Consider the following 18550-nt stretch of genomic DNA (forward strand, 5'->3'; position numbering starts at 1 on the left):
GTCAAAACCAGTTCTGATTAATCTCCTTTGTCAGTGTGTCCTTTGCCATTCCCTATCACTCCTCCCTGAGAGAGATTTCACCCTGATTCATAAGGAAAAGGGGATGGCGTATTCTTTTAGCTACTTCCAGCTGAAAAGGGACACTGTAGGTTTCAGGGTGAAGATCTTCTCTCACTACTCTAAAGGGCCTCTTTGGCAATAGGAAACACGTAGACTATCGTGGAAATTGATTTTGGAATTTAGACACTGTTTTCAATTGTGCTTAGTCATACATGTTCATACCCTTGAAGATGCTTCATGGAACTGTTGCAGCCTTAGAAGACACAAACTTAACTAACATGTTAAAAGTATATGAGTAAAAAATTAAAAGCAAAACTTAAATTTAACCAAAGATTATACATTATATTATTCTATCTTTTATTGTTCTTGTTGATTGCCTTCAAGTCAAAGCACAACTTACAGCAACACTATGGACGAAAGGCCTGAAGCCTCTCTACAACTATCTACATTTGTTAAAGTTCATAGACTTTCCGGAGGCATGTTATCTATCCTTTTAGCCTCTTTTAATCTAGAACAATTTACCTACCTTTTTTTATTGGTTTCTTATGGCAAATATGTGTTTATTTTCTAGAATATCTTACAATATGAAATAAAGTCAGAAAAAAAATAATGGAATTGTTCACAAGGAAGATATCAAAATGTCCAGGACTCTGATTTGTAAAGTAATAAATATAAAATAGTAAAGCTATCTAAAAAGTCATTTATAGATAACTCTTGTGACATTACACACTGTATCCGAGGGAGGTTCATTAATAACCTGCCTTATGCATATGACAGCCTTTTGCTGAAAATGAGGAAGACTTGAAGCACTTGTTGCAGAATTTCAAAGAATATAGCCTTCAATGTGGATTTAAAACAAAGATTCTAACAAAGATGCTGATCAACAGCATCATGATAGATGGAGAAAAGTTTGAAGCTGTCAACAGCTTCATCTTTCTTGGATCCACAATTAACACCTTTGGTACTAGCAGTCAGGATATAAGAAGATGCATTCCAATGGGAAAGTCTGCAGTTAGGGACCTCCCAAAATTATTGAGGAGTAATGATTTCATTTTGAGTACTAAAGTGCATCTGATTCAGACAGTGGCTTTTTTGATCACTTGCTATGCGTCTGAGACCTGGACAGTGAATAAGGATGACAGAAGAACTGATGCCTTTGAGATGTGGTATTGGAAAAGAGTGCTGAACATCATGGACTGCCAAAAGAACAAATATATCTTGGGGAAGTGCAGCCAGAGTACTCTCTGGAGGCATACACCCATTCCCTCAATCACTTAGTCATTTCATCTCACTGACCTTTCCAACCATGATGTTCTTACCAAGGACTAGTCCCTCCTCAAAACAGGCTCAAGTTTCACCGTCCTTCCTTCTAAACAGTACCCTGGCTGTACTTTTTCCAAGATAGAGTCATTTATTCTTACGGCAGCTATAAGTATTTTTCACCAATGACAAAATTCAAAGTCATTGATTCTTCTTTGGTCTTCCTTATTCAGTGTTGCTGTTTTCATGTGTCATCAAGTTGGAACCGACTCATAACTGACCCTCCAACAGGTTTTCAGAGGCTGTAAGTGGCACAGGAAGAGATTACCCATCATTCTCCTTCAGACCATCTAGTAGATTCAAATTCTATGCCTTTAGGTTGACAGATCAACATTTGCCATTAGGCCACCAGAGCTCCCTTATTCAATGTTGTTGTCATGTACGATCTAGTTGAAACTGACCCTCAACTGGCCCTCCAGTGGGTTTTTAGAGGTAGTTAATTAAGCAAGAGGAGATTCCCCATCTTTGGCTCATGGAGCAGCTAGTGGATTAGAACCATACACTTTTGGATGTAGTGCAGATATTATTAGAGAAAATTGAGTTTGTGTGAGACAGAAAAAAAATAAGACACACACACAAAAAAAACCACCAACAAAAAAAAAAAACAACACTAAAAGATGTAAAGTTTGGACTCTTGTATGGTTTGGTCACAAATTTGCTCCTTTCCTTTTCTAGTTGTTCTTTTATTGGCTACATGTTTTTCTCTACTTATCCTTTTAACATGTTGCTGCAAATGACAGCAAATGTGTATCTAAGCATGGTGGTCAATTTAAAAAGTGTGTGGCTACATGTTAAAAAAGATAAAATTTTTCTTTTATACTGAATTACTTACATAGTTTGTATCCATTGTTTTTCACACTGGATCTTTTCCATTTCCTTTACACACCCCTCCCTCTACCCATGAAATTGTACAACCTTATGATTAGCCACCTCCTCCCACCCCACCCCCATCCTCAATCCTCTGCTCCCACCTTGGACCCCCATACATATTCTGTAATACTGGTTTAACACAGTATTTGTCTTTATGGGACTGAGTTCACATAGCATAATGCTCTCCAGTCCCTCCAAAGTTAGGTAGTGATTTACAAAATCATTGTTTCTGTGTGTTATATAGTATATCGTGTGAATATACCGTAATTTCTCAATCCATTAAATTATGGTTGGACATTTTGGCTCTTTCCATATTCTTGCGATGGTAAATAATGCTGTATGAACATTGCTGAATATGTCTCTGTGCCTCAGTTCTCATTCTTTTGAGGTATATTCCAAGGTGTAGAATAAATAGATGGGTTGTATGGAATTTTTATGTTCAGCTTTCTGAGGAAATGATAAACTGCCTTCCAGAATGGTTATACCATTTTACAATCCCACCAACAATTTAGGAATTTCAATCTTACCACATCATCTCCAACATTTATTATTTGCTATCCTGTTAACTTTGCCACTGCTAAAGTGTGATTGTCGATTTGATTTGCATCTCTCTTATTGCCAGTGATTTTGAGCATTTCTTCATGTGTCTATTGGCCATCAAATATCTTCCTCTGTGAAAAGTCTTTCCACGTCTTTTGCCCATTTTGTAATTGTGTGATCAGTGGCTGCATTTTTTGTATAGTTGCAATCATTAGGAGTGATTGCTTTTGTATTTTTCTTTTCCTGCCTGTTGTACTTCAATTTGCTATGGGATATTTCTGGGTTTTGCAAGGTTACACAGAATATTTCTGTTTGACTTAAAATACAAAAACTAAAATAGAAATAGAAAACATGGATATTAACTACTATCTTGATGGAGACTGAACGTATTGGCATTAAGTCAATTCTAACTTATGATGATCCTATACATTTTGTAGTACAACCCCATAAGGTTTTCTTGGTCTTACCATTTGTAAGAGCAGACCAGGAAGTCTTGCTTTCACAGTGACACTAGCTGTTTATAAACTAACAACCTTTGATTAATTGTTGTTGTTATGTGCTGTCAAATCTGTTTAGACCCTGTAGGACAGAGCAGAATTGATCCACAGGATTACTTAGCCTATAATCTTTGTTGTTGTTATGTGCCATCAAGTCGTTTGCGACTCATAGCAACCCTATGTACAAGAGCTCTAAACGCTCTTCTATCCTGTGCCAACCTAGCCATCTCAAACACACTTATTCCCACTGCTCCAGTCACAGAATCGATCCATCTCATCGAAGGTCTTCCTCTCCTTCACCACCCCTCTACTCTGCCAAACATGGTGTCCCTCTCCAAGGACCAGTTCCTCCTTGCAAGATGCCCAAAGTATGTCAGACGAAGCTTCAGAATCCTTGACTCCAAGGAGCGTTCCGGCTTCACCTTCTTCAGGACAAACCTGTTTGTTCTCCCAGCAGTCCATGGTATACTGAACACTATTCTCCAGCATCACATCTCAAAGGCATCAATTCTCTTTCTGTCAACCCTATTCACTGTCCAACTCTCTCATGCATAGCACGTAATGGCGAAGACTATAGCCCTGATCAGGCATACCTTAGTCTCCAGCCTGATATCGTTGCTCTTTAGGACTCTTGAGAGATCCCTCACAGCCGACTTTCACAATGCAATTCATCTCTTGATTTCCTAGCTGCTGTTACCAAGAGTGTTGATTGTGGAGCCAAGTAAACTAAAACTGTTAACAATCTCAATCTCTTCACCATCCATACTGATGCTGCCAATTGGGCCAGTGGTGAGAATCTTTGTTTTCTTGATGTTGAGCTTCAGTCCATATAGGAGGCTGTAGTCTTTGATCTTCTGCAGCAAGTGCTTTAGGTCCTCCTCAGTTTCAGCAAGCAGGGTTGTGTCATCTGCATAATGCAGGTTGTTGATGACTCTTCCACCAATCCTGATGCCACATTCCTTGTTGTGGCATCTCGGATGATCTGTTCTGCATACTGACTGAATAGGTATGGAGACAGAATGCATCCCTGACAGACATCGTTCTTGATTTTGAACCATATAGTGTCTCCTTGCACTGTTCTGATGACTGCCTCTTGGCCCAAGTATAGGTTTCACATTAGTACAATCAAATGTTCTGGGATTCCCATTCTTCTCAGAGTCAGCCACAGCTTGTTGTGAGCTACACAGTCAAAATCCTTTGCATAGTCAATGAAGCACAGATAGACATTCTTCTGGTATTCTTTGCTTTCTGCCAAGGTCCATCTAACATTAGCTATAATATCCGTCGTACCACATACCTCTTCTAAAGCCAGCCTGTACATCTGGCAGTTTTCTGTTGACATATTGTTCCAAACATTTTTGGGTAATTTTCAGCAGAATCTTGCTTGTATGTGCTATTAATGATATTGCTCGATAATTTCAGCACTCTGTTGGGTCACCTTTCTTTGGAGTGGGAACAAATAGCTTTCTTTGGAGTGGGAACAAATAGCCATCTTTTCCAGTCAGTGGGCCAGCTGGCTGTTCTCCAGATTTCTTGGCACAACTTAGTGAGCACATCCAGGGCAGTGTCTCTCTGTTGAAATATGTCAGTTGGTGTGCCTTCAACTCCTGGAGCCTTGTTTTTTGCCAATTCCTTCAGAGTAATTTGAACTTCTTCCTTCATCACCATAGGCTCTTGCTCATATGTCATTTCATGAAATTCTTCTGTGTCAGCCAGTTCCTTCTGATACAGTGACTCTGTGTATTCCTTCCATCTTCTCTTGATACTTCCTGGATCATTTAACATTCTACCCAAAGTATCCGTAAGTATTGCCACCCATGGCTTGAATTTGTTTTTCAGCTCCTTCAGCTTAAGAAACGCTGAGCAAGTTCAGCCCTTTTGATTTTCTGACTCCAGCTCTCTGCACATTTCATTATAGTATCTTGCTTTGTTGTCCCAGGCAGCCTTTTGAAATATTTCTTTAGCTCTTTGATTTCTTGGTTTCTTCCTTTAGCTTTGGCTTCTTGGCATTCTAATGCAATATTCAGAGTCTCATCTGACATCCATCTTGGTCTTTTCTTCTTTTTCAGCCTTTGTAATGATCTTTTGCATTCTTCATGGATGATTTTCTTGTTATCCTCCCAGAGCTCATTTGGCCTACACTCATTGGTGCTCAAGGCCTCAAACCTGTTCCTGAGATGGTTTTTAAATTCAAGTGGGATAGACTTAAGATCAAATTTTGGTTCCCGTGGACTTGATTTAATTTTCCTCAACTTCAGCTTGAACTTGCATATGAGTAGTTGGTTGTCTGTCCCACCATCAGCACCCGGCCTGGTTTTCACTGCTGATACTGAGCTTCTCCACCGAGTCTTTCCACAAATGTAATCTATTTGATTCCTATGCATGCCATCAGGTGAGATCCATGTGTATAGCCTGCGTTTATGTTTCTTATAGAAGGTATTTGCAATGAATAAATCATTGAATGTGCAGAACTCTATCATTCTGTCTCTAGCCTCATTCTCTCACTGAGCCCATGTTTTCCAAAATTGCTAGGTCTTTTCCCCTGCAGAGCCTCTGGGTAGGATCGAATTTTGACCTTTGGGTCAGTAGCTAAGGCTTAACTGCTGTACCACCAGGGCTCTTTTTGAGTTCATTGTTGAGCTTGAACTTTCTACATCATGGTTGGAGACAAGGGCCACCTTTCTTCAAAGTTCAAGAAGTACAGCCCAGCAAATAGGCAGAGCTTGAAACTTGGAGCATTTTATGTTGACTTTCATGATTCCACCCAATCCTTATATTCCCCGGCAAAATAGGAATAAAAGAATTAAAGGAATTCACAGTGCGTCACTTTGAAACTATTGCTTTGCATTAAAGCTGCTATACAAATGTCTGTTCCGTACTTATTTAGAAAATTATACACTACAAAGAATTTCCAAAGAAACAATCTAAACAAATGCAAGGAAAGCCTTTACAAAATACATGCTGACAAGCAAGTGGAGACACATTATATTTTGTTTTAATTCACTAATCTTCACTTTCTCACCAGCCCCAGCAGCTGCAGTTCCAGCTAAAGCCACACAAGTTTCTGGTGATCAAAAGTTAGGCACGTTTGGGGGTATGTTGATTTGGTTATTGTTTGTCTCTCACTGCATATTTTGGTATGGGTTTTATTTTTTCTGTAGGAAGAAAATGTAGCAGAGTATTTACAAAGCCTGAACAAATGTTTTAGGAGAGACAGAATTAGCCCAGGAGTTGTAGGTGGCCAGTTCTGAACATGTGAGCCTTTCTGAGTGTTTATATTCTAGAAATATTGAAAACCTTTGCTTCTACCTTGATTCTAGTAAAGAATGACATGCACAATTCCAAAACACAGCACAAGATACAATACAATGGAGGAAAGCAAGAATCAACTTCTTCCTATAGGGAGAGTTTTCTAGTTACAAATGCCAAAAATGGCTGTATTGTATTCTTAGATGCAAAGTTATCACTTGGACATCTTGAAATAAACTGTGATAACTTGAAATGGTCTAAAACAAATGGTAGAAAATGCTGAGTAAGAGAACTGAACAGTTGTTATCTCAAAGGGCAGCTTGAGAATACAAAGCAAAGGATTCTAACAAAATGTGCAAACAGTTGCAGTTAGAAAACCAAAAGGGAACAATATACTCAGCGTTTGTCAGCCTTAAAGAACTGAAGAATTAAATCAAGCCTTGAGTTCCAATACTGAGAGACTTTTATGGGCAAAATATTTTAATAATGCAGGAAGCATTAAGAGAAGATGGAGAGAATACAGAGTCACTATATCAAAAAACTAAAATTACTTGATACTGAACCATTTCAGGAAGTAGTTTACCATCAACAAGCAATAGTACTGACAGAAGAAGTGCAAGCTGTACTTGAAGGCATTGGTAAAAAAATAAGGCTCTAAGAATTGTTGGAATACCAATTGATATGTTAAAATAAATAGATGCAGCCCTGGATGTGCTAACCTATGCCAATCATTTCATTTTATTTGGATCCACCATCAACACTCATGTCAAAAGACATGTCTTTTGGAAAATCTCTCAAGAACCTTTGTAAAGTGCTAAAGAGCATGGATGTCACTTTAAAGACTAAGGTATGCCTGATCTAGGCCATGGTATTTTCAGTTGCTTCCTATGCATCTGAAAGCTGGACACTTCTGAAGGTGAATAAGGATGGCAGAAGAATAACAGATGATTTTGAATTGTGATGTTAGTGAAGAATGCTGAATATCCTGCGGATTGCCAAAAAACTAACAAACAAACAAAAAAAAACCAGTTTGTTTCGAAGAAGTGCAACCAGGTTACTTCTTAGAGGCAAGGAGGGTGTCATTTTGTTTCACACTTTTGTCATGTTGTCAGAAGAGGCCAGTCCTTAAAAAAATGACCTCGGTCTGGCCCGCGGAGTACCCAGCCCACCCACCCTCACTAGGACCGATCCTGAAAGGAGAGTCGGCCTCGCTTGCTCTCTCGCCATGTCTGGCTCTTCTAGTGTCATCGCTATGAAGAAAGTGGTTCAGCAGCTTCGGCTGGAAGCTGGGCTCAACTGCGTGAAGGTTTCCCAGGCAGCTGCAGATTTGAAACAATTCTGTCTGCAGAATGCTCAACATGACCCCTTGCTGACTGGAGTACCTTCAAGTACAAATCCCTTTAGACCCCAGAAAGTCTGTTCATTTTTGTAGTAAAATGAATCTTTCAAAGGTTTCCTAAAAGCACTCTTAAGAACCAGTGAATATTCAAAGGAGAGCTAAAATATGAAGCTTGTACAAAAGCTTATCCCTACAACATATGTGCCATACTATACAGATTTCTGCTTTTGTCAGTTCTTAACATCCACCTCTCTGAATTTTCATGAGTTTCTATTTCACAAGGGTAGTAATTATTTTATATACACCGGTAGCTGCATATAATAAAGTCCTTGGTATAAAAAAAAAATGACCTCATACTGGGGAAAGTGGAGAGTCAGGGAAAAAGAGGAAAACCCTCGACAATATGGATTGACACACACACAGGTGAATTGACACTATAACTGTAACAATGGACTCAAGCGTATGGGAGAAGCTGAGATGGCAGGCTAGGGCATGGTTCAAATCTGTTGTTTATAGAGTCGCTATGAGTAGTAGTTGCATCGAGGGCATATAACAACAGTTCATTTATCTTTTCATTCTCTTGGAGGACTCTATAAAACTTTCTTTTCCCTCCCTTTGCATCTTTACTCCCACATTCCCATTCCACTTTTGAAAGTAAACCAATGAAGTGACTATCTGTCACCTCAGTCACTTGCCTAAAATGCCTTAATTTGCCCTCTGTCTTCTTGATTGTTGCCGTTGCCATGGTATCAACCCTGACTCGTGGCGGCCCCTCGTGTGGTAGTGTGCAGCTGTGCTTCAAGGGTTTCAGTGGCTAATTTTCTGGAAGCTGGCTGCTCAGCCTTTCTTCCAGGAGGTGCTGTATGTCAGTTCCAACTCAATGGTGCATAATGACTAATGAAGGCTAAGGGAGCCCTGGTGACCTGGTGTTAACAAGTTGAGCTGCCAACTCAGAGGCTTACAATTCAAATACACAAAGTTGCTCCATAGGAGGAAAAAATGAACAATCTCCTTCTGCACAATTTACTGCATCTGAAAACCTGCTAGAGGGTCAGCTGTGAGCTGGGTCTAAGTCGACGGTACACAACAACAACAACACAACATGAAGGCTAAGTCCTTGCTTGTGCAGGGTCCTTCTCCTTTGATGCTTCGGTAGGGACATGGCTCTTCTTGTCTGCTCCCCTTTTCATCTGCAATTAAATATATTTCCCCCCTCTACTTGTTCACTCCCATCAACACAGAAATAAGCTATTTCTTTTCTCCTATCTTAAAGAAAAACAGCAACAACAAAGACTCTTGACCTACTTCCCTTGCCACTCCCCCATTTCTGTCTTGTCTTTGTAGCAAAATTTCATGTAATAATTGCCTATAATCCACTGTGTCTAATTTCCTCTCCTTTTATTTTTCTCTTGAAACAACTCTTGTCTGGCTGTCAGCCCAGCAGGCCCCTGAAGTGGCTCTTCAAAGGTCATCAGTGGCCTCTACGTTGCAAAATCTGTGTCAGTTCTCAGCCCTCACCTTCCTGAGCCAGCCAGCAGTGTGTGGCCCAGTTGACCACCACTCCTCTTTGGAACATTTTCTTTACCTGAATTCCTGGAAACTACAGTTTTATCAGTCTGTCTTCTTCGTTGATATTCCTGATTCCCTTTTGCTGGTTACAGTGTTTCTGTGTACATTCATTTCCTTAGTCATCATCTCATACAGACTCATGCTTTAAATGCCATCTCTATTCCTGAAACTTAGCAAACTCACTCTGAAACACCTCTCTTTATCTCTCTCTCAACCTCGGAATTTGGGCACCCTTCCCAACTCTACTTGTGGATGTTTTATTTACTTCTCAATTTTCTCCACCTTCAGATTAGAACTGCTCATTGCTATCACCTACCTTCCTCATATCACTCAGTGGGTACTCTGTTTGGCTAATTGCTTAGTCCTAAAGCATTTGGTAAGGAGTTCTGGTGGCCTCGCTTGTTGTAGAGGTGACACTGCTACCCTAAAAGCTGCACCTCTCTGCTAATTCAAATCTCATGGAGAAAGATGGGCAGTCTCCTCCCTGGCAGCTCAGAGCCTCAAAAACCCAGTGAAGGGTCCACTGTGCATCAATTCTGATTTGATGGCAGTGAGTAAGTGAGTGAGTGAAAACACTTGGCGTCTTTGACTCTCTTTCACACCTTCATCCTATCTACTTACAAATACTGGTGGTTCTGCATTGAAAATACATGCAGAATTGCACCATTTTGTCCTTCCACCATTGCTGCCAAAGTGGTTTAACCACCATCCTCTTTCCTCCTCAGTTCCTTTCAGAGACTACACCTGCTCTCTTTGTCCCTTCAACTTGACACCAAAGGTTTTTCAACAAAACAGGCACGGTATTTCTTAAAACAGGTGACTTTTTTTTTTTTTGCTGAAATCTTTCTAGTCATTTCTCATTTCACTTAGAATAAAAGCCTAACGTCTTGACCATGACCTGCAAAGCCATAGGTGGCCTTGACTTTTATGACTTTACCCTCATTCACTCTGTCTGTTTTGACTGCTTCGTCAGACACATCAGGCCATTTCTTCTGTGTGGAGTTTGCTTATCGATACCCCTTCTCTCCCTTCACATTTTTGTTCACATGTCACCTCCTCAAGGCAGTTTCCCTGTGCTCTGTGTTTAAAATTGGACCTGCCCTGTCACCTTCTACCCAGATTCTCTTTACTTTGTGTTTACCTTTCCTTTTTCATAATATTTATCATCTTGGTGGCTTAATAATAGAATTCTTCTTTTCCCCAAAGGACAGAGGCTCGTCCTTGAAAGGACATCATGCTTAGAAAAGGAGGATCAGCAAAGGATACGAAGAACCTCAGTGAGATAGATCGACACCATAACTGTAGAGGAAGACTCAAGTTTGTCAGAGATAGTGAAGATGGCAAGGGGTTGGGCCAGCATTCAGTCTGTTGTACATAGTGATGATACAAGCTGAAATCAACTTCACAGCACCTAACAACAACAGAGCAAGAGACGGGATCGATTCCCAGCCCTGTGTGCTTTAAGCCCAGTCCCCACCACGTATCTGCCTGTGAAGGCTTGGGTGTTGCTAGGAAGCAGAATAGACTTCAGTGAAGTGCCTAAGCACAGATAAACTGGAGGGATAAAGACTGACCATCTACTTCCAAATGTCAGCCATTTAAAACCACATCTATTGAAACAGTCTGATTCATAACCAAACAAGGGGATAGTGCAGGACCAGGCAACATTTCACTCACCTGTACATATGGTCTTCTTAAATGGTTAGGGCCCAACTAAACAGAAGCCAGCAACAATAATATATTATATTGTTGTCTGTCTGGGAACTCTGGTGGCCTAGTCGTTAGAGAGTTGTGCTGCAAAACCAAAGGCCACACATCTCTCTCAGTTGGAACCCATCAGCAGCTCTGAGGCAAAATGATGGTCAATGTCCTATGCAGTTTACAGCTCAGGACCTCAATTTGGAGGGTCAGCTGTTAATCAGTTCCAACTCAATGGCATTAAATTTTATTTTTCTATCAGATTTGTTCTTTGTCATATGTTCTTTCCTTTAGATTGGATGCACTTAGAGGTCAGGAATCTTAATGTCTATTCACTAATTTGTCTCAGCTGCTTAAAACAGTGCCTGACCATGATGAATGCGTGGATGGGTTGTTGAGAACTGTAGAGAAGCTTTCCCTCTTTACCCTCTGCCCATGGTAATGCCCTATTCCCATTAACCTTTTTAAGTTTTATTCACTATTTAAAGTGGTCTTTCTGATGGCATGGCTCCCACTAGAACATAATCCTGTAAAATCAGGGGCTTAAGATAGTTGCTGTTGTTATTGCATGCTGTCAAGTGGAAACCAACTCAGAGCTGACCCTCCAGGAGGTTTTCAGAGGCAGTAAATCAGGAGGAGATTGCCTGTCCTTCTCCCACAGAACATCTGTGGATTTGAACCATGTGCCTTTGGGAATGAATGCAGTGCAGCTTCTTAACACTGGGCCACCAGAGCTCCTTTACTTTCCTGCTACTTTAATAAATACTAATTAAATGAATCCCTTCTGGGTAAGAAATTTCATTTCCCCAATCATTTAAATTACATATGTAAATTTTATCTGATGGCAAGTCTGGAATTATTGCTTGCTCATTCTGATCCAGTGTTCAGTCATCAGCATACATAATCAGTTACTTTCTTCTTATCACCATGTTGAGATATGTTTTGTTATTAAAAGAATCTTCAGACTACCCTGGATAGCCTTTAATCAGTTAACCAAAGGGTTTTTAAGCTCAAAGATTGACAAGAACTGTGGAAGGTTACAGAACATATTGCAGAATTTCTTCCTGTGTATGTTTGGAAGCAATATTGGCATCCACTTCCTAAACAACATGCCTCTGGGAACTCTATGAATTTTGATAAATGTCCATAGTTATAGAAAGGCTTCAGGCCTTTTGTTCATAGGTTCGCTTTGAGTCATGCTCTGCTTGACAGCAATCACCAACAACATGTTGAGGTTAGCACAGGATAGAGTAGGCTGGCTGTTCATAGTGTCGCCATGAGTAATTCTCAACTCGACAGCATCAACAACAACAATGAGGTATAGAAGTTAAAACTTTATTGGCTCATGGAAAGGTTTCTGATGATCACTGAGAGTAGAAAAATGAAACTGAGAAGGTGTAATCAGAGACTCAAAACTTGAATCTAAAGTAATTCCAGGTGGTAATTTAACCAGCTGATTGAGATCTTATTCCTGAAAGTACAGCACCATCTCTTCAATTCCTGAGTATTTCCTGATAGACTCAATGATACAGTCTCATTTGATTTAAAATTATGCCGTTTAACTCATAATAGCTCCAACTCCAGACATCTTTGGTAAAGGACCAAAGACTGATAAATTCCAGAGTGAAACCTGAGCATTGATTTAAAATTATGGAAAAAATATTGTTATGTAGAAAATTATTGTATATTAGAAGAAAATAGGTTTTTTTAAGGTGGATCATAGTTTTTAACTTAATTTCTATAATCTTTTATATTCAGAATCTGGATTCTGTTTTTCCCAGTTCCTTGAAAACTATTAAATGTTTGAGAGTAGTTAATATCAATGCAAAATCTATTTGAAACATTAAAACATAAGCTATAAATTTTCCTATTAAGTCATTATCTATTTATGGCTTCACCATCATGAAAGTATAAAAATATTCTCAATAAAATGCATCATTTTTGTTACGTAATGTATAGATTTGCCCATGAAAATATAAACTATAATCATCATGATCAGAAGTTTACTCTAGTTTGTGTGGATTTTCTTTTTATTTACAACAATAGTTACTCTAGAACTAGCCCCTTTTTAGTCTCCTTAAGTAAGTATTGTATACATGAAAATTATTACTTTCATTGTAAATTCATTTCGTTGGCATCTAGGAAGAATGCCAACAGTAGTGCCACCCAATTAATGATAAGCTCTTTATTATTTTTCATAAACAAAGACATTTTCTCCTTAAGTTACTTATCCCTTGCTTGATAATAATCGTTTTGTAGCATGCTTAGGTCTGGTAATTCCTGAAAGGCTGTGAGAGCATAAACATTGCTCCTGCTGTAATCCTCAAATGCATCTCTAACTGTATTGTGTGTGGGTTTCTACAGGCCAATCTCTGTGGAGCTAGTATGTTTAAACTGTTCACTGAGCTGACCACAAATATCCCCTGGACTCAGCCAGACTGACATTCCTTATTCTAGGTCCACTGCTTGAGTGAGGTGGAGCTGAAATGAGTTCAGTGAATCAAAAATGAGATTTATCTCCTTTGAGATAGCAGCTCTAGGTCTTTCAGAGTGATAAGCTCTCTTATCCTTACTGCATCTCTACCCTCCCCACACTTAAATGACTCTCCTTTCTAATTGTAGAAATATGGTCTCTGAAATAAAGATGCTGCTGAATAGAACTCTGCTGTGATTTTTTCCTACAGACTACTCTCATATGTTCTGTAAAGATCATTTCCATATAACTTTCCACATTAATTTTTGCTGGCTGTAAGTGATCCAAGAGAGGAATTTACATCTTAACCTAAGAACATGAAATTATTATCTACGGCCTCTTTGATTTATTTATCTCTCCTTCAGTGTTCCTCTTTTTGTTAGTAAGATATTTGGAAAAAATTATTGGCTTGTAAAAGACAGGTTTTCTCTTTAGAGTGGTATATTTAAAACTAATGCCATCCACTGAGGACAATCTGTAAACATCACACTGAGTCTCTCTATTCCCCAAGGCACAAAAGAAATACCCTGAAAAATTAAACATCATGCTTGAGAAGAGGGGAGGGGAAATCTTGTATTTATATTTTAATGATCTAATACTGTCCTGAAAAAATGGATGGATCTACTGAGAGAAATGTTATTTCTCACAGTTCAGTTGAACCTCATTAAGACTGTATCTAATTTAAAAGGATGTCGTATCGTACAGTACTGGTTGCTGTGTTGTAAATGGCACAACATATTTGGGCAGTAGATTAGAATAAAATTCAAAGAAGATTGATAAATCATTGCTTACTTATCCAATCTTAAGGAAAGTATTCTAAATTAAACAGATTTTCAATGCAGAATATATAGCATAGTGAATAAATTCTCAATCTCAATGCGAAGCAATGATTTATTGGTTGACATTATTTTTTTCATTATCAATATTCTAAAAACAGATTATCATATAAAATACTCTATTGCTGAGACAATGGAATAAAATAACATATATCGTGATTTCCATTTTGTGAATAAAAATTATATTGAAACAAATCAAGTAGAAAATGGAGACACTGTTATACTATCAAAGGATTATGCTTTAGTAATGGAGCTACAAACAGCTCTTTCTTCTCCCCCCCTTTTTTTTGTTTTCATTAAAGAAATCGTCATTTCCCTGTTTGGTGACATTGTATTCATCATGTTGTACAACCATCACCATTCTCTATTTCCAAATTTTATCTCTACTTATTTTTTTTTAAAAAATAATCTGTTTTTCTTGAGAAGTATCTGTTGCCAAAGACCCTTATATATAATAAATACCTAGAATTGAATCCAGATATTTAAGCTTCACATATTTTGTGCCTACAGTTAAATCTTTGTTCCCACCTCTACCCATCTGTAAATTTTGGATAGTTCTGAGTAAACCTTGAGGCTCTTAAAGCACAGTTATGTAGCAAGGATTAACTGCGCAGAATTTGGGAAAGGAAGATGGTTCATCCAAGTCCATGTGAAGAACTCATTGAATGGGGAGAAATGGCTCAGAAGAATTAGACTTGCCTCCAATGTATAAGAAATAAAACTAGTGAGGGAAGTACCTCTTTTTCACTCTTTTAAAGAGCAGAGAGTGTGTGTGTGTGTGTGTGTGTGTGTGTGTGTGTGTGTCCGTCCCACTGTGTAAATGAATAGGTATTGCCTGGATAGAGGACAAAAATACTTATCTGCAATTTAGCAAAGCATCACATAATGACAGATCACCTAATTAGCATTATCATGTTTGGTGGCTGAGTGAGTTCAAGGAGGGAAAAATAATGGAATAAAAGGTCATTGCTTTCATATTTCACTGCAGTGATGAATAATAGTTGCTTTAGTTGTAAGACAGATTTCCTCTTTCTTTTTTCCCCCTCCAAAACATTGTATGTTTTAAAGTTACATCACTAATTGTTAATTAAAGTAGATGTTTGGGGGCGGCGGAGGGCAGATAATAAGTTTTCTCCACCAATATAATAGACCTTTTTATTCAGGTTTCTGTAGTTTCATTTGCCACAGGCAGAGGACTGTACATTTCAGTAATTCATCTTCACCTTCATTACTGGTAGTGCTTTCAAAAAAGAGCTATGACCTTTTTTCTAGTAAAGATATGTATGAATGATATGTAAAAAGATGTCAATAGATGTGAATGTTTTGTGATTAAGAGCCAGCCTGCACAACACTTCTTTGGTATATGTATGTATTTTGGGGGTGGAAAGATGAGTACAGTATTGTTTCTTATTTTCCTCCCTTTATTCTTTTTTTTTCCCCCTGTAGACAAAGCCCGTTGCATTTGCAGTCAGAACAAATGTCAGCTACAGTGCAGCCCATGAAGATGACGTTCCGGTGCCAGGCATGGCCATCTCATTCGAAGCAAAAGATTTTCTGCATGTTAAGGAAGTAAGGAAAATCATTTCCATTTCCACTTGTCTGACTTTTCACCTTGAAACATATTTTGCAGTTCTCATAGCTGTGAAAGAGCATTGTGACGAGCTGCAGTAGTACAGAATACAGTCTAAATCAGTGACCTCAACCTTTTTTAATATAAATATACCTCTTTAAAATTCAAAGGAGCCACAGGCCTCTTGCAATAACTTCAAAACTCCCCTGGGCTCTATGGCCCAGAAATTTGGAGTGGCTGGACTGGCTGATCTTTTTTTTTTTTTTTTTTAATAAATAACCTATGAATTCTCTGTTAATGTTTAACCTTGACTGTTTACAGTGTGGGTTTTGGTGTGTGTGTGTGTGTGTGTGTGTGTGTATTTTCCCCCTCAGGCCTATAGTTTAATCATGTAGTATGAGTTTAATAATAATGTCTAGAATTCAGGCTTTCTCCTCTTTGGTGACACCTTCCAAGTTCAGGCCACTGTATTCTTTTTCATCCTTCAATGATAGATTTATGCATTATAAAGAGGGCTGCTAGAAACTTGGGCAAACAAAGCCAGAAAAAAGTAACTGAAAAATAATTTCTTTTGCTTCATGCCAGAGTCTTCACCTTTCAGTTAACAGTGACTTAACCTGTAACTTGAAAAAAATCCACCCTTAATTAAGGTTTGGTTTGAATCTACATTTATCAAAGGCCTGGTGTGCAGAATGCTGTATTAAGTGACCAGAAATCCCCCACGCCTCCAGAAACTCTGTGAACTTTAATAAATGTCGATAGTTGTAGAAGGGCTTCAAGCCTTTTGTTCATAGGGTTGTTATGAGTCATGCTCGCCTTGAAGGCAATCAACAACAACAGCAGCAATGTTCTCAGCATGTGAACACAAGGGCCCCTTGAACTTGGAGGCGTGTTCTCTTGGAGAATTTCCATCTAGAGGAGGATGCCATGCCTGGGGAACATATCTACATTTAGCTGTTCAAGTTACTGAAGACTGGAAGCACAGCCTGTAATTACTGCCCTCTAAAGGAACCTGGAGAATTTAGAGCCTGCCATTTCATTACTATTTAGAAAGACTTGTGTTTTAGTCATGACGTTAGAGCAGAAGTAGCACAAGTAGATGGCTTTGAGGGAATTCTGATTGCTGAATGGTTAAGAGTTGTGCTGCCACTCCAAAGGCTTACAGTTTGAATCCGCCAGCTGCTCTCTGGGAAAAAGATGGATGGTCTCCTCCCATGTGATTTATAGCCTCTGAAAACCCCCTGGAGGGTCAGCTATGAGTTGATCGCAACTCAGTGGTACATAACAACAGTAACAACAGAAACAACCAATAAAGTGGTACAGAACAGTGCTTTAACAAGCAGAAACCTGTTCACTCACAGTTTAGGAGCCTGTTGTTGTTATGTGCTGTTGAGTCAGTACCGACTCATAGCTGACCCTCCTGCAAATTTCCAGCTGTAAATCGCATAGATGGAGATTACCCATCTTTCTCCTGAGGAGCATCTGGAGGATTCAAACTGCATACCTTTGGGTTGGCAGCACAACTCCTTACCTCTAGGCCACCAGAGCTCTCTGGTTAGGAGACTGTAAGTGTGAATTCAAGGAATCAGCTGTAAAGGAAGGCTTTTACTCTTTCTATGTCAGCTCCGAGGGAAGGCCCTTGTCTGTTTTCAACATGTGAGCCTGGGATTCCATGGAGATTTCCACGTGACTTGGCATCAGTCTTTTTCTGGGTCTAGAAGATTCTCAGCACAGGACTATCCCAGGATGCCTTGTACTCTAGGGTCTTCCTTTTTGGAGGCCGTCAAGTTTGTTTCCTTTCTGCTCACTTCCTCTCTCTTTTAAGATGAGAGATGTGATCCAAGCAAGAATGGCTTAGAGTAGTGACTGGAGGGCTTGAGTAAGGATGGTTGGTGGCTTAAGTAGTGGTAGGACTTCAGTCATGTGCTCTTGTAAAGCTGAAACTTAAACAGCTCACCCTGATCCTTCCTCATTAACATGTAGAGGTTGAGATTTACAATACATATCACAAAACGGAGGGGAATCACATCAGATCACAACATGCACAATAGGTGACCAGACAATAATAGTAGGAAGCATGGCCTAGACATGCTGCACATATTTTGGCCGAACATGGTTCAATCTATGAAAGTATCAAAATGTTCATTAAAAATGAAAGATTTAAAAAGTTTCCAGATCTGCCTAGAATCTCACTTTACAATGGGGAATCAAAAGATCTCTCTCTTCTAACAGCTGATACCTGGAGAAAGTTCTATTTCTAACATGAAAATAAAAGACAAAACAGAATGGAATGCTACTTTGAAGTATATTAGACAAACTTGAATAATGTTATTCAGTTGCAGAACACATTTAGATAACAGAGATGGCAAAGGAGGTTGAGTTTTCAAGCATGGAAATACAAAGGAAGAGGAACAGTTGTAAGCAGACACTGGTGACTGGGACATGGAATGTGAGAACCATGAATGTAGGAAAATTAGATATTGTTAAGGAAGAAATGGAACGCATAAATATTGACATACTAGGCATTGG

General features: G+C 39.1%; 1 protein-coding gene across 8 annotated transcripts in view; it reads left to right on the top strand.

The window, feature by feature from the left end:
- The window catches only part of CACNB2 (calcium channel, voltage-dependent, beta 2 subunit), a 512677-nt gene that overhangs the window by 429069 nt on the left and 65058 nt on the right, over nt 1-18550 (top strand). For all 8 annotated transcript variants that reach the window (XM_006894308.1, XM_006894305.1, XM_006894306.1 and 5 more), the window contains one exon: nt 15898-16020. In XM_006894308.1, the coding sequence (XP_006894370.1) occupies nt 15898-16020 (123 nt within the window). The remainder of the gene's footprint in view (nt 1-15897; nt 16021-18550) is intronic.

Source organism: Elephantulus edwardii, unplaced genomic scaffold, assembly GCF_000299155.1.
Source record: "Elephantulus edwardii isolate Elephantulus edwardi_28Jun2011 unplaced genomic scaffold, EleEdw1.0 scaffold00139, whole genome shotgun sequence".
NCBI classification, from domain to species: domain Eukaryota; kingdom Metazoa; phylum Chordata; class Mammalia; order Macroscelidea; family Macroscelididae; genus Elephantulus; species Elephantulus edwardii.